This window comes from Notothenia rossii (assembly GCF_949606895.1).
Source record: "Notothenia rossii genome assembly, chromosome: 12".
In the NCBI taxonomy this organism is placed as follows: Eukaryota; Metazoa; Chordata; class Actinopteri; order Perciformes; family Nototheniidae; genus Notothenia; species Notothenia rossii.
The window spans coordinates 21,149,939-21,164,634 of NC_136911.1; the positions used below are offsets into that span (position 1 = coordinate 21,149,939).

At 42.0% G+C, this 14,696-nt stretch overlaps 1 protein-coding gene across 1 annotated transcript in view; it reads left to right on the forward strand.

Annotated features, from left to right (window-relative positions):
- Positions 1–14,696, forward strand: part of map3k22 (mitogen-activated protein kinase kinase kinase 22) — a 48,394-nt gene that overhangs the window by 6,377 nt on the left and 27,321 nt on the right. Inside the window, exons 2-3 of the mRNA XM_079661941.1 lie at positions 5,746–5,829; positions 6,480–6,524. Coding sequence (XP_079518067.1) covers positions 5,811–5,829; positions 6,480–6,524 — 64 coding nt within the window. The 5' untranslated portion in view covers positions 5,746–5,810. The remainder of the gene's footprint in view (positions 1–5,745; positions 5,830–6,479; positions 6,525–14,696) is intronic.

The window sequence follows — 14,696 nt, forward strand, 5'->3', positions numbered from 1 at the left end:
TGAATTATTACACTACATAAGCAAGTTTCCTCATTTTCATACCATAAATCAAACTACGAGATATTTAACCTTTCTGTTGTCCTCAGGTCAAATTTGACCCGTTTCCAATTGTTTTTTTATGTGGGAATAAGAGGCTATTTTATCGAATTGCCATGAAAATAACATGAATGGTTCCTTACTAGGTTATTTTCAAGCTCATGTTTACTACTTATATTGAATTATGGGGGTACTATTCAATTTGAAAGCGTCGGTGGTCTTCCGGGGTCCGTTTTGTGAAATCATTCAACATTTCTGCCCTTTCTTGGAAATTAATCTGAATTATTAGACTGAATGAAGTTGTGTTAAAAGGTGTATTACAGATGTGGCTGATGATGTATACTATATGATAGGGCTGCTCGATTATGGCAAAAATTATAATCTCGATTATTTGGGTCAATAATTGTAATTGCGATTATTAAATACGATTATTCATTGACTTTGAAAACGTCCATTTATTGGAGCAAAAAAATGTGAACAGTAGGTTTTTAACAGTTGATTACCCTGAACTTTAAGTAGAATTCAACTGGAAAAAAAATACAAATAATAATACAAAAATAATCGTTTTATTTCGATCACGTTGTTTTCGTAATCGTTGCAAGCCATAATCGATTAAAATACGATTAATTGAGCAGCCCTACTATATGATTGATAAAGAGTCCAACCAGGCGGACGAAAGTTGCACAGTTGACGAAAAGACATTGCCTAGAGTTAGTTGAGAGCATTGATACCACTCTCATCTGTTTGGTAAACATTACGCTACATAGACCTTTTGAATGGGCTAGCTTAGCATAACGGGTGGAAATTAGGAAGTAGCTAGCCTCCTCTCCGCCTGATCTCTGTGATTAACTTCATCGATTGTCCCTTCTGTCGTGTGTCATGGCTGATTCAGACGAGCTGTGTTCGAGAATAGAAAAACCCTCAGAGCTGACAGTCACGTTGCAAAGTTTAGAAGTCGACCTCTGACTCTGAGATTTCTTTGGTACTCCACGAGAGTGATGTCATTCTCACTGCTCAGTCCTCAGGCCTCATGCAGCTGAGAGTAGACCTTCTCCAGGCTAAATGAGGAGGGGGTTTCCCTCTGAGACCTGCAGAAACATCACGCTGTTTCCTCGGTTCAACACTGTGATGTAACAGAGCTGAAAGAGGATAAGTGTGCATGCATCTACGATCTACGTGCTTGCCTGCGAGACCTTGGCCTCTTCAGTCACTCCAATGAAAATAAAAATGCAGCTTGTGGTTGGAGGAGCACGGCTCTGCTTTGTCTGGCTCTGATAATTCCCCACAACCCTCGTCTGAAATCCCATCCTCTGCTGTCCGCTTTTTAATTAACTTCAGCACAGTCCTCCCGCTGACAAAAGGGACGCGTCTGCCAGTGAGACTCGTGATGTCGTCCATGTTTGACAGTGAAGTGCGTCACAGCCTTTCAAGCACTTTTCTGGAGGGTTGTCTCTCGATGAGGCAGAGAGACGGAGCTGTGTGAGCGGCTGCAGAGCGACAAGAGCGAGTGGCGATTAGCATTTGATCTTCAAGTGGAGCCGCCTGCCAAGAAGTGTTGGGAGAGTTGGGCTGGCGATCTGTGGGCTCCACGCTGGGCCGAGGGGCCACAGATGGGCCATCTGGTGACTCACTGTCACAGGACAGGGCTTTTCTGTTCGCCGTGTGGATGTGTGTGTGTGAGGATGTGTGTGAGCATCAGCGACAGACTGGACCACATGGTGTGAGGAGACCACCTGTCTTGTGGTTCCTCTTCTCTTTCATGTGTGGTCAGCAGCGCCATACTCTGATGCCACAATATCGTACTCTCTTTAAGGCTTAAAGGGGCCCTATTATGCTTTTTGGGGCTTTCCCTTCCCTGTAGTGCATTGCTTCTCAAAGTGTGGACCGCGGACATTTCACATTTGAAATAAATAAATACATTTCAGTTTTCCACACTCTCGCGGGAATATCTCCGCAACGGAGCGAGGTTAAGTTTCACTTTTGATTGCATGATATAGCCCAACGCGACACCTTCATCACACATGTTGCCATTTGTCTGTACCATTTTCAGGCGATTTTTAATCTGTTCTAGAAAAACGATGTGTTTTTTTATATTTGTGGAGTTTGGTGGTCCGCAAGTGTTTTTTTATTGGTTAAATGGTCCTTGGTAGGAAAAGGTTTGCTAACCAATCAGAGCAGGCTGGGCTCTGGTTTCAGACAGAGGGTGAAAAGAGGTGCCGCAGCACAGGCAGCATGAGAACAATAAAGAGCTTTTAGAACATTAAAGCATGGAGACATGTAGAGACACTACATACTGATATACACCTGAACATCAGCAGGAGAGGACTCTTTAAAATAGAGACACTACAGACTGATATACACCTGAACATCAGCAGGAGAGGACTCTTTAAAATAGAGACACTACATACTGATATACACCTGAACATCAGCAGGAGAGGACTCTTTAAAGTAGAGACACTACATACTGATATACACCTGAACATCAGCAGGAGAGGACTCTTTAAAATAGAGACACTACATACTGATATACACCTGAACATCAGCAGGAGAGGACTCTTTAAAGTAGAGACACTACATACTGATATACACCTGAACATCAGCAGGAGAGGACTCTTTAAAGTAGAGACACTACATACTGATATACACCTGAACATCAGCAGGAGAGGACTCTTTAAAGTAGAGACACTACATACTGATATACACCTGAACATCAGCAGGAGAGGACTTTTTAAATTAGAGACACTACATACAGATATACACCTGAACATCAGCAGGAGAGGACTCTTTAAAGTAGAGACACTACATACTGATATACACCTGAACATCAGCAGGAGAGGACTCTTTAAAGTAGAGACACTACATACTGATATACACCTGAACATCAGCAGGAGAGGACTCTTTAAAGTAGAGACACTACATACTGATATACACCTGAACATCAGCAGGAGAGGACTCTTTAAAGTAGAGACACTACATACTGATATACACCTGAACATCAGCAGGAGAGGACTCTTTAAAGTAGAGACACTACATACTGATATACACCTGAACATCAGCAGGAGAGGACTCTTTAAAGTAGAGACACTACATACTGATATACACCTGAACATCAGCAGGAGAGGACTCTTTAAATTAGAGACACTACATACTGATATACACCTGAACATCAGCAGGAGAGGACTCTTTAAATTAGAGACACTACATACTGATATACACCTGAACATCAACAGGAGAGGACTTTTTAAAGTAGAGACACTACATACTGATATACACCTGAACATCAGCAGGAGAGGACTCTTTAAAGTAGAGACACTACATACTGATATACACCTGAACATCAGCAGGAGAGGACTCTTTAAATTAGAGACACTACATACTGATATACACCTGAACATCAGCAGGAGAGGACTCTTTAAAGTAGAGACACTACATACTGATATACACCTGAACATCAGCAGGAGAGGACTCTTTAAATTAGAGACACTACATACTGATATACACCTGAACATCAGCATAGTAAGGCCCCTTTAATATAAGTTGTTCTGCTATTGCTCATTTAGCAGCGTTACTCTTATTGTTGTTTTTAATGCCGCTCACAAACAGGACCCCGCCCTGTGACTCGGCCCCCCAGGCTGTAACTCGTGGCCTTGTTTATCGCTTTCATGAAAAGTTCTCTGGCAGACACAGTGTGTGTGTGTGTGTGTGTGTGTGTGTGTGTGTGTGTGTGTGTGTGTGTGTGTGTGTGTGTGTGTGTGTGTGTGTGTGTGTGTGTGTGTGTGTGTGTGTGTGTGTGTGTGTGTGTGTGTGTGTGTGTGTGTGTGTGTGTGTGTGTGTGTGTGTGTGTGTGTGTGTGTGTGTGTGTGTGTGTGTGTGTGTGTGTGTGTGTGTGTGTGTGTGTGTGTGTGGCGCAACACGGACACTGGAGATGGCAAAACAAAAAAGCAAATGATGTGTTGAGAAATATCTCGGGGGGTGTTTGTGTTATTTATCTCTCTGGAGGCTCTTTAGTGTTTTTCCAAATATTTGAGAGTTGGGATTGATGGTCAGACTCCCATAAAATAAATCCGCTGTACGAGTTTATTTACACGCTCGTTTTTTTAAGGCTGTTTTGCATTTTTCTGTTCGTTATGTCCCCCTGCAGCCTAAAGGCTCAGTATATTATCTCCCTGAGCTTTGATTGGAAATCTGCAGTTAATCATGTGATGGCATGTTTAGTTTACTACAAATATTAATCAGTCACAAAAATGCCACAACAGCAGAACTGAAACATTTTAGTCAAACTGCAGTGCTCCAAAGAGAAAGCTATGTTTTGCAGTGGCAGTTCAACTAAAAGATGGTCACTTTTTGGGAAGCATCACGTGTGTAAAGATTTTACTTCTCAGATTGTTTGAATGTAAACTGCAGTGCTGCTAAATGTTGGCTCTCTCACTGTGAGACTCAGAGATTGTAGGAGCTGTGATTTTCTGTTGTCTGTGTGCAGAAACAAGCATTCAAAGCGGCTAGATTTCAGATCTTTAAGCCGTAACAAAATCACGCTGAAATGCCTAAAAAAAATCAACATAAGGGCTTGTGTGATTTAAACTCACAAAGTGTTGAATTTAAATCCGACCGGTTTCCTCGTTCTGCATTCAGCCAGAGAAGGAGCAGTGCTATGATCTCACTGATGTCGGTTCAATTGTACTTCCTCTTTCATTAGATGCAAATAGTTCACTATACGTTTAGAGCTGATCCGCACTGATATGACTGGTAGCTTATGAATGCTAATATATCAGCTGTAGCAATAGAAAGTGCATTTAATTCACAACACTCACTGCGTTATACTTACAACATCCAATAGATTACATATAATTGTTATTAAACAGGTAATACAGGACAAATCATATACAACACAAAGTATGTAAAATTGCTAATAGCTAAATATTTCTTCCGCATATTTAGTTTGGACTCTAACATAGTATGATAGATACATAGAATACATACATACATTTGCTTTGCGTAAGATAGCTAAAAAATGTATTTTTTAAGGACCTTTTTTCCTGTAACCTGCAGCTTCTCATTGGTCAGCTCTAGAAGTTTGAAGGCACGAACTCTAAACAACCACGCACATTTAAATATCACAAAACTGGACTGCATGTAGTTCCTGTTCCCCTTTTTTTCTGAGCTCGCGTTCAAAGGAAACCAACAAATGTTTCCCACCAGTGTGTGTATGTGAGTTTAAAGACTATTTTCTGTCCACATTATGGGATGTGACAGCCTCACTTTTGCCCTTGCATTGTCTGTGCTCGTGGTTTTTACCTGACACAGGAGGTTAGGCAAACACCCACTTCTCTCCATGGCACCAAAGCTTCTCCGTCATCAAACACTGAGGAGTTCTTCCACTGTTCTCAGAATCACTATAAGAGACATCGGGGCATTCACAGGACGGATTTCAGATGGAAAGAGCATCAGATGAAGCTCTTGGCTGTCATGTTGTTATTTGTCTGCCAGGAGCTTTCTACAGAGGAAAGGAGACCGTCCTGGTCAAATAAAGATTAAATAAATAACAGAAGCGGTGACACTGATATCGGAAAAAAGCGCTTTGTGTTGCAACTACCACCTGCGTCCTGTTTTGTCATTGTTTTTGTGCAATCACAGAAATAATATGTGAAGGAAAGTGGCACAGTTGTTGTTGGATGTTTAATCCGTGTTGTTTTTTTGTTTTGCCCACAGGATGATATCTTCGCCTGCATTGAGAAGTTGAGCTCTGTGCTCGAGTTCAACAGGGCCACTTCCTGATGATGACAGTAAACATGGGTGAGTTGTATTCGAAAGCAGGTTGCGGTGAGCACAGTACATACATTCAGAAAAGCACACGTTATTACTGGGAAACACACGCACACACACACACACGCACACACACACACACACACACACACACACACCTCTCACATCCTCTGGCAGGATCAGTATGGAAAAAATAACAAATGTGTAAAGAGTGTGGGGAGGCTGTTAACAGTTCCAGATGGTCCCGTTTAGCACACGGTTATTTTGGTCTTTTAACAATGTTGTTTTCCTGATTTTTGTTCTTTATTCACAATTGGATCCTTGACTTTGAACGTTCTAGGTGCACACAAATATCCTTCCAATGCAAACCAGTGTTTAACACGTATTTATATTCACACCTACCAAGCCTAGGAACACATGCACTCCTGCATCCATGCAAAACCTATATACTGTGTTCCTCAGCCCAACAAAATCAAACAATTGATTTTCCTATATTGTATTTGCATGCACACTGTAGGCCTGCAAGAGCTCCCCTCACTTCTGCAAACAAAGACATCTTAAACACATATTTGTAATACTTTGTGAAGAATGCGCTGTGTTTCATAACTTAAGAGGATTGTTTATATCCTGGCTCTTAATTTTTGAATGCTTTTGACTCTGTGTTGCCTGTGTTTCCACAGATGACGGTCTCCAAAATGGACCGGGACCGCACAGGAACTCACAAGGTAAACCTTAATTGTCTCAGATGAAAAAACAACAATTAAAGAAATTGTTTGATATTTTATAAACTGAGGTTATTCTCTTTCTTGCTGAAAGTTAACTGGGGGGATTTTTGTAGCTGTTCTGACATGTATTTTTTAACTCCAGAAAAAGCCATGCTAGCTGTTTCCTAGTCTTTTTGCTAAGCTAAGCTAACTTTCTCCTGGTTTTGACTCGGAGGAAAAAATAGCAATTGCAGAAGTAGTTTGATATTTTAAAAACAGTCATTCTCATTCTTGCTGAAAGTTAAATGAGACAATTGTTAGGTGGCTACTCTTAATGTCTGAGCGTTAATGAGCTAGCTTAGCTTAGCCTGGCATAAACACTAGCAGCAGGTCCAAAGTAAAACTACACTAATTAATAGCTGCTAAGATAGCGAGCTTTGACAGTTTTTCCCTCGCTTTAATAACGTTTTTACTGAATGAAAGTATGTTTAAAATACCAGGGAAGAGTTTACAGCCCAGAGAACATAACAAAGAATCTCAGGAGACCGTGTGTATGACTAGCATATGCACATTTTGCTAGCATGTTAGCAGTCATAGCTACAGTTAGTCTCTACGTCATAAGTCTACCTTATAATATCTACGTCATAATACTACCTATTTCGTTTTTTAGTACGGGTAGATAAACATTGCTGGTGTGACCTTGTCTGTTGATGAGCTTCTAAGTTATTGTCACTAGTGATGTGTCGGTCGCGAACGAGCCGGCTTTTAAGTGAACGACGGGAGCCGGCTCGCGCCCGCGAACAGGCCGGTTTTTTTTTTTTTTTGGCGATGGGATCTAGATCGGCATGAAGGCACATTATGCAATGTGCAATGTGCACATTATCCCGCTTATAACAAGGCCACATTCTCAACAAAGTAACGACATGACTCCCAATATTAATTGAAATGCTTTTATGGATTTAGAAAATGATTTTATTGATTTAAAAAATAATCCGCTAAGAAAAATAGTCCGTTGTTACTGTTTGAACTAACGTAGCAACGGCAGGAACTGCTTCGATAGTGTTTTTGAGGAGCTTTTTTATTACAGATTTGAAAACATCGTTGCTTGCTTTAAAAGTAGCACAATTCATGATGTCTTGGAAAGTATCTAGATATCCCTGCCCTAATGCCAAAGTAACTGCACACTGAATATGTGTCGCAGGTTTGATGTCTATGTCTGGACCGCTGCGTAAAAAGGAGGGTTTCTGCCCCGTTGCTTCTCTTCTTACTTCTTTAAGAATAAAACACGGAGGACGGAGATCTCTTTTTCTCCCCCTCTTCTGACAGCCCAGCAGCTGATCTCAGAGCACGCTCCCCTCTCCTGCAGGGGGGCGTGGTCAGCTGTAGCTCACAGAATCAGCCCCCTGCAAAAACAGCGCTGGAAAGAGCAAATAGAGCGAAATGAGGCATGGCTAAAATGCAGGATCTAATGCTACTACTACTCAAAGGATGTATTGAATAATTTAAGTGAAATGTGTACACATATAAATCATTCATTAGTCAAAACAGGGCTACATTTGATTTAATTAAAAGGTATAATAATAATATGTGGTAAACTGAAGAGCCGTTTGGGAGCCGAAAGAGCCGGCTCTTCTTGGTGGTGGGCCGAGCCAAATGATCCGGCTCACCAAGAAGAGCCAGAATTCCCATCACTAATTGTCACGTGTGTCTTTGAACTCCGGGAAAAGCCAGGTTAGCTGTTTCCTCTTCCCTCCACTATTTTTGCTAAGCTAAGCTAATTTTCTCCAGGTTCACTAACATTTAAGTGGTGTGTGCAGAAAAATGCCAGTGTGCATATTTCTGAAGAGATTTTAAGGAGCTCATTACATTCCCATTACAGTGAAGCTGAGGCATACAAGGGCAAAGGGAAGAAAATGTCACAGCCTTTAGATATTGAATGAAAGCGTGCACTGTTCAGGCATTCTCCAAAGACTTTCGGTAGAGACCTTGCACAAACATTAACTGCGCAACTATTGTCACACACCTCCCCGCATTACATCAGTCATTATTGTTAGTGAAAGATTAACTTCAAGGGTTTAAGCGTTACACCCATTAAGTGGTAAATTAAGTGTGTCGCAGTTTCGATAGACAGCAAGGTGTGTAGAGGAGAATGTCCCTTGCTTGTGTGTGCGTGCGTATGCGTGTGTGTGTGTGTGTGTGTGTGTGTGTGCGTGTGTGTGTGTGTGTGTGTGTGTGTGTGTGTGTGTGTGTGTGTGTGTGTGTGTGCGTCAGAGCTCGGCCTCTGCTGCAGAGTGAGGACACGTTTGGCTCCAGCTGCAAATCATGCCGGATGCCTTTGCCATGATGTGTCTTTCGGCACCAGGAAATCCCCTCAATGTCTTCACATTCAGGCAGCTTGCCACACACACACACACACACACACACACACACACACACACACACACACACACACACACACACACACACACACACACACACACACACACACACACTGCCTCGCTTGCCCTTACACACACTTTGTTAGCTTGCAAGTTGCACCACTAGCCTCTTAAAGTCAGGGTTATTCTTTAACACACTTTAGGTTGTTGCTTCATCTTAAACTCCAAACTCTTTTAGCTGTTCTGGTCTCAATCTATTGGCTAACATAAATGATGCATAACATGTGTATACGTTTTGCAGAAGCACCATGAGATCCAAATCCAACAACTGCTTTTACGTAAATAATCTTGGACTGGAGCTCTAACTTCATTTCGCCCTCTGCCACTTTCTTAGCTTTAGCCTGAGAAAAAGCAGAAAGATGCAGAGTGGTGATGCAACGCTCAGCAATCAGTCTCTATTGTGTAATGCTGCTCGCTCTGCTCAGCTTCCTGGAATTCCCCCCTGTTCTTATGCTAATCACATTTCAACCAAGAAACAAGAAGCACAGGAAATGAACACAAGGTATCCAGACTTATCTGCATACCAGAAAAATCTCTCCTCAGTTATGGGGGGGGGGGTGTGGGTGTGTGTGTGTGTGTGTGTGTGTGTGTGTGTGTGTGTGTGTGTGTGTGTGTGTGTGTGTGTGTGTGTGTGTGTGTGTGTGTGTGTGTGTGTGTGTGTGTGTGTGTGTGTGTGTGTGTGTGTGTGTGTGTGTGTGTGTGTGTGTGTGTGTGTGTGTGTGTGTGTGTGTGTGTGTGTGTGTGTGTGTGTGTTCCACTGTGTCCTGGCAGTGGTCTCGCACCAGGCCTCAGTGATGTAATAAATGTAATTATAGCCCGACGTTACTGCCGGCTCTGAACGCCACCACGCAATTCTCACACTCCTACCCACTGTCCCCCTTCTGCTATTATCCGTAGGTCACAGCACAGGCCACACACACACACACACATACACACACACACACACACACACACACACACACACACACACACACACACACACACACACACACACACACACACACACACACACACACACACACACACAGGCCTGTGTTGTTTGTTTGGTATCCTTGACTTCCAGACTTCAGGGTAGTCTGGAGCCTGTGGAGAAAGCTCTGAATAAACTCACAAGAGAGAATAAGATGCAACGATAATGAGAAAAATATGAAGATTTCCTTGACCCCAAGATGTCAAATCGCCCTAAATATGGTTATTTTTAGGATCGCATTTGAGTGTTTTCTTCTCTTAAGTATTGCTAAAGTGTAAACATAAATCCCCTAATCAATGGAACATCAATTACAAACAACTAAATAAGTGAAAGTGAGTAAACAAATTAATTTTAGGCTTGTCACAGACACAAAAAGGAGTAAAAGATGTCACCCTGGGCAATATATTTTTACATTTTCTTGACTAAATATCCATTGAAAATCATAAATTCTAGCTCAGCTGTCAAGAAAAGTGCAATTTATACCAAAAAATCTGAATAAACACTTCACGCTTTTCTTGTTTTACACTTCAAGAGCTGCATTTTGATTAGTTTTCCGTCTGGTTACTAAGCGGCCATGCACAAACGCTCCGTTCCCTCGTGTCCATCTCTGACTGATTCAATCACAAACCCATTAATTTTCTTGTGTGGAATAACGCGGTTAGCCCTGCTCCGTATTCAGAGCAGAGACGATGACTCAGTTCCTTCCTGTAGGCAGAGGACAGACCGTCTAGCAGTTAGTCATCCAGCGCCACTGACAGCTTATATTTTAACTAAAGCGTCCCTGTTTAAGTCTCTCCAGGTCGATTCCCTCTGGAGCATTGTGTGGTTATGTCCTGTGGGGGAAAGCAGTTGTATTGTTTACATGAGCAGGTGTTTGTTTCAATATTTTGTTCTTACTGTAAAATGTGTTAAACCACGCATGCAGGAAGGAAGACTCACCTGTCTGTCCCACACTCACCTGATCTTATCGCAGTTAAACAACCCACTCTTAGCTGTAAACCTAATGCTACCGAGAAATGTGGTAATGAGGCACGCTCACAGCACGCCTCCCCATTAGATAAGGTTCTCTGATTATACTTTACTCATTAAGTGCTGGTTTGGCGCTTTAACATCATATAATACCGTCCTCGAATACCACACTCTCTTTCTCTTTCCATGTTTCCACTGTTTGCGCTGCGGCCTGAGATTCTGTGGGTGTAACATTTACTTATCACTCAGCCGTATTTAGCTTCCCTGAACGAGGGAGTGTGCCGTTGTTCCTCACTTTACTCTCGCTGCTATATTGGGATCGTCAAACATGACGTTCACCTCAGTCCAGATGTTCCTCCAGAGCTCTCTGATTGGGTCAGAGGGGAACAAAAGACGTCATAGGCAATTTATTTGTATTGCACAATTTTCATACAGTGATGCAATTCAAAGTGCTTTACAGGATCAAACAGATAAAACACAATACGTTTTTACGATGGTCAAAATGAGAAGAAATACAAAAACACACAAAACAATTAAAAGAAAGAAAACCGTGTTTAACAGTTCGAACATTTACATTTAAAAAGCCATGTTAAAAATAAATGTTTTTAGACCTGAGAGGCTGTAGAAGTTAAAAGCTAGTTTTAAGAAACGTCCAAGAAACGCTGGAATTAAATTGATAAAATGCACGTACAGTACTTTAGTAGATGTACTACTTAGTTACTATTATTCCTCATACAGCCTTATTTGGTCTGGTAATAGGAATACTGTATTAGCATATTGTAGCTAAAGGAAGCTAAGTTTAAACAGATGTGACATCACTATGAGAAATAAGCTATTTTAGGCCTTTTTTCCAGAGCGCGCTGAAAAGTATTCTGGAAAGTAACGGGTTTTCCTAACAGAGGTAAAAATAACTTGGCAGGTTTTGTGGGAAAATGTGAAATGACTTTTTAACATTTACCTGGAATTTACACCTGTTTTATATCTGGATTTGAGATCCACTCACTAAACTGATTCTGCATTTATTAAACAAACATCATTAGGAAATGCTCAAGTACATTCATTAAGGCAGGGTGGTCCGCTTTTGCAATTTCCAAACCTCATGTTCACTTATGTTAAAAAGGAAAAAGCAAGCAGTGAGGTTTTAACATTTAGAATTGGATCAGGAAACATCCACTGCGAATATCCAGAGTTCAGAAATGGTGTTCCGCTCCGCGCATCCCTATTTCGAGTCTGCAAATCTGCGTTTCTATGTGGAGTAGCAACGACTAGTCGACTAATCAGCAGCTATTGTGATAATTTATTAATAATTGAACTAGTTTTAATGCAGAAATGGCAGAAAATGCTGGTTTTAGTCTTCAGAATAGGGAGATTGCGGGCTTTTTCTCTATTTTATATCATATTTGAGTGATTATCTTTGGGCAGAAATAGCTCAGTCTATATGGATTTGACTTCAATCAATCAATCAATCAATCAATCAATCAATCAATCAATGTTTATTTATACAGCCCAATATCACAAATGTTACATTTGTCTCAGTGGACTTCACAGTTTGTACAAAATATCAGTATGACAACACGACACCCTCTGTCCTTAGACCCTCTGTCCTTAGACCCTCACATCGTACAAGGACACGCTTCAAGAGAAACCCCACAGTTTAAAGGGGAACATGGGAGAAACCTCAGGGAGAGCAACAGAGGAGGGATCCCTCTCCCAGGACGGACAGACGTGCAATAGATGCCGTTTGTAAATCAAAGAGATAATACATTTACAACATGGGTAGACCAAATGTTTGGAAATGCATGTGTCTGTAAGAAGAAAATGAATCCACGAGGATGTCAACAATCCTGTGGGAGCCATCAGGGAAGTAGTATGATGAGAGTCAGGCAGGACCACAGAGACAGGTTCAGCCACGACTCGAAGTCCAGGACTCAGATCAGGACCCAGGACTCAGGACTCAGGACTCAGGATCCCGGCGTAGATAGACACCAAAAAGACATTTGGAGGAAGCTGGGTTATTGGGAACATGAGAGAACACAGGTTCAGACAGACAGAGAGACTTGACTTGAATCGGAGGGTCGCTCGATTGGACCAAGTAATACAATATACTAGGAAAAAGTACTGGTATTGCCGGTGCCAGTGCACTGCTCCTTGTACTAGGATGGCTGAAATGCAGAAACTGCATTTCACTGTGTGTGTGGGGCTGTGTAGATGCGTGACAATAAAAGAGGCTTTAATTTGAATTGTCTATGTCCAGTCTGTTTTTAACAGCGACAACAGGACATTTAAAGACATCACCTCAGACTTTGAGACACTATATTGACAATTATGACTATTTTCTGACATGGACATGCATAACAATTAATCTAGAGATAATCAGCAGAATAAAAATAATCGTTAGTGTGTTTTTTGTCCCTTTTGTGAACCTTACAAACTGACCCAGAGTCTGCGAACAGCCAAGAGTCGTACCGTTAGGATCAAATGGCATCTCGAACTCCATCTGCTCGCCTATCACGCTCTCTGTGTGAATGACAGTCCCCAGCGGTCTCTCTCTCACACACACACACACACACACACACACACACACACACACACACACACACACACACACACACACACACACACACACACACACACACACACACACACACACACACGGATCCCCTTTACTAAACCTTTTCTGCTGTTTGCGTTGCGGGGCACACACCTCTCCTGATTTCCAAGCAAAGTGTGTGTGTGTGTGTGTGTGTGTGTTTTTAATGAAAGTACCCGGGGCTCATTTGAGAGGCAGGCGGGAGCGAAGGTCAACGACCTCTTCTTTATATTGTAATCACCGGGCTCAGATAATTGCTTCCATTAAAGTCTCTTGATATGGTAATGTGTGACATGCTCATCTGCATGATTGCCCCCTTCAGATGTGTGTGTGTGTGTGTGTGTGTGTGTGTGTGTGTGTGTGTGTGTGTGTGTGTGTGTGTGTGTGTGTGTGTGTGTGTGTGTGTGTGTGTGTGTGTGTGTGTGTGTGTGTGTGTGTGTGTGTGTGTGTGTGTGTGTGTGTGTGTGTGTGTGTGTGTGTGTGTGTGTGTGTGTGTGTGTGTGTGTGTGTGTGTGTGTGTGTGTGTGTGTGTGTGTGTGGGGCGGAGAGTGTGAAGTGGGAGATGAGAAATGAAGAGGAAGCGGCTAAATGCTGAGCGTCGTCTCTTGGTTTGCTAAATGAATTTTTAAGGGTTTTAATGAATGCTACCTCTCCCCTCTGATGGGTGGTGTTGGAATTTAAAACGCTTGACTTGCTCTAGTTTAGTTTCCGATATCCCATGAAATACACCCTCAATCCTGCAGCCATTTAAAGTCAGAATTACTCAGCGTTTGACAAAAAAAAAAAAAAAGATGTCTCTACAGGATTTCATATTTTAACTCAAGACTTTTGCTTCCTGGAATCACCCCACTGATTTATACGAGGCATGGATGTGCTTAGTATCCGAGCTCCGGACCACACACATTCAAGGTTACATTTCCCCCTGAGACAACACACACACACACACACACACACACACACACACACACACACACACACACACACACACACACACACACACACACACACACACACACACACACACACACGTTGCATTATTAAACACTTTCCCAGCTTTTGTATGCAGAGTGCAGAGTTTGAGAGCCACCGGCGTTGTTAGACTCAGTTACTCACACCTTAAGAGCGATAAAGATCTGTGCAGAGAAAACACAGCTTTATAGGTATTTGATTTTCTACTACAGACAACCTACTCTAGTGTATGAGGGCACTGTAGATAAAACATGATA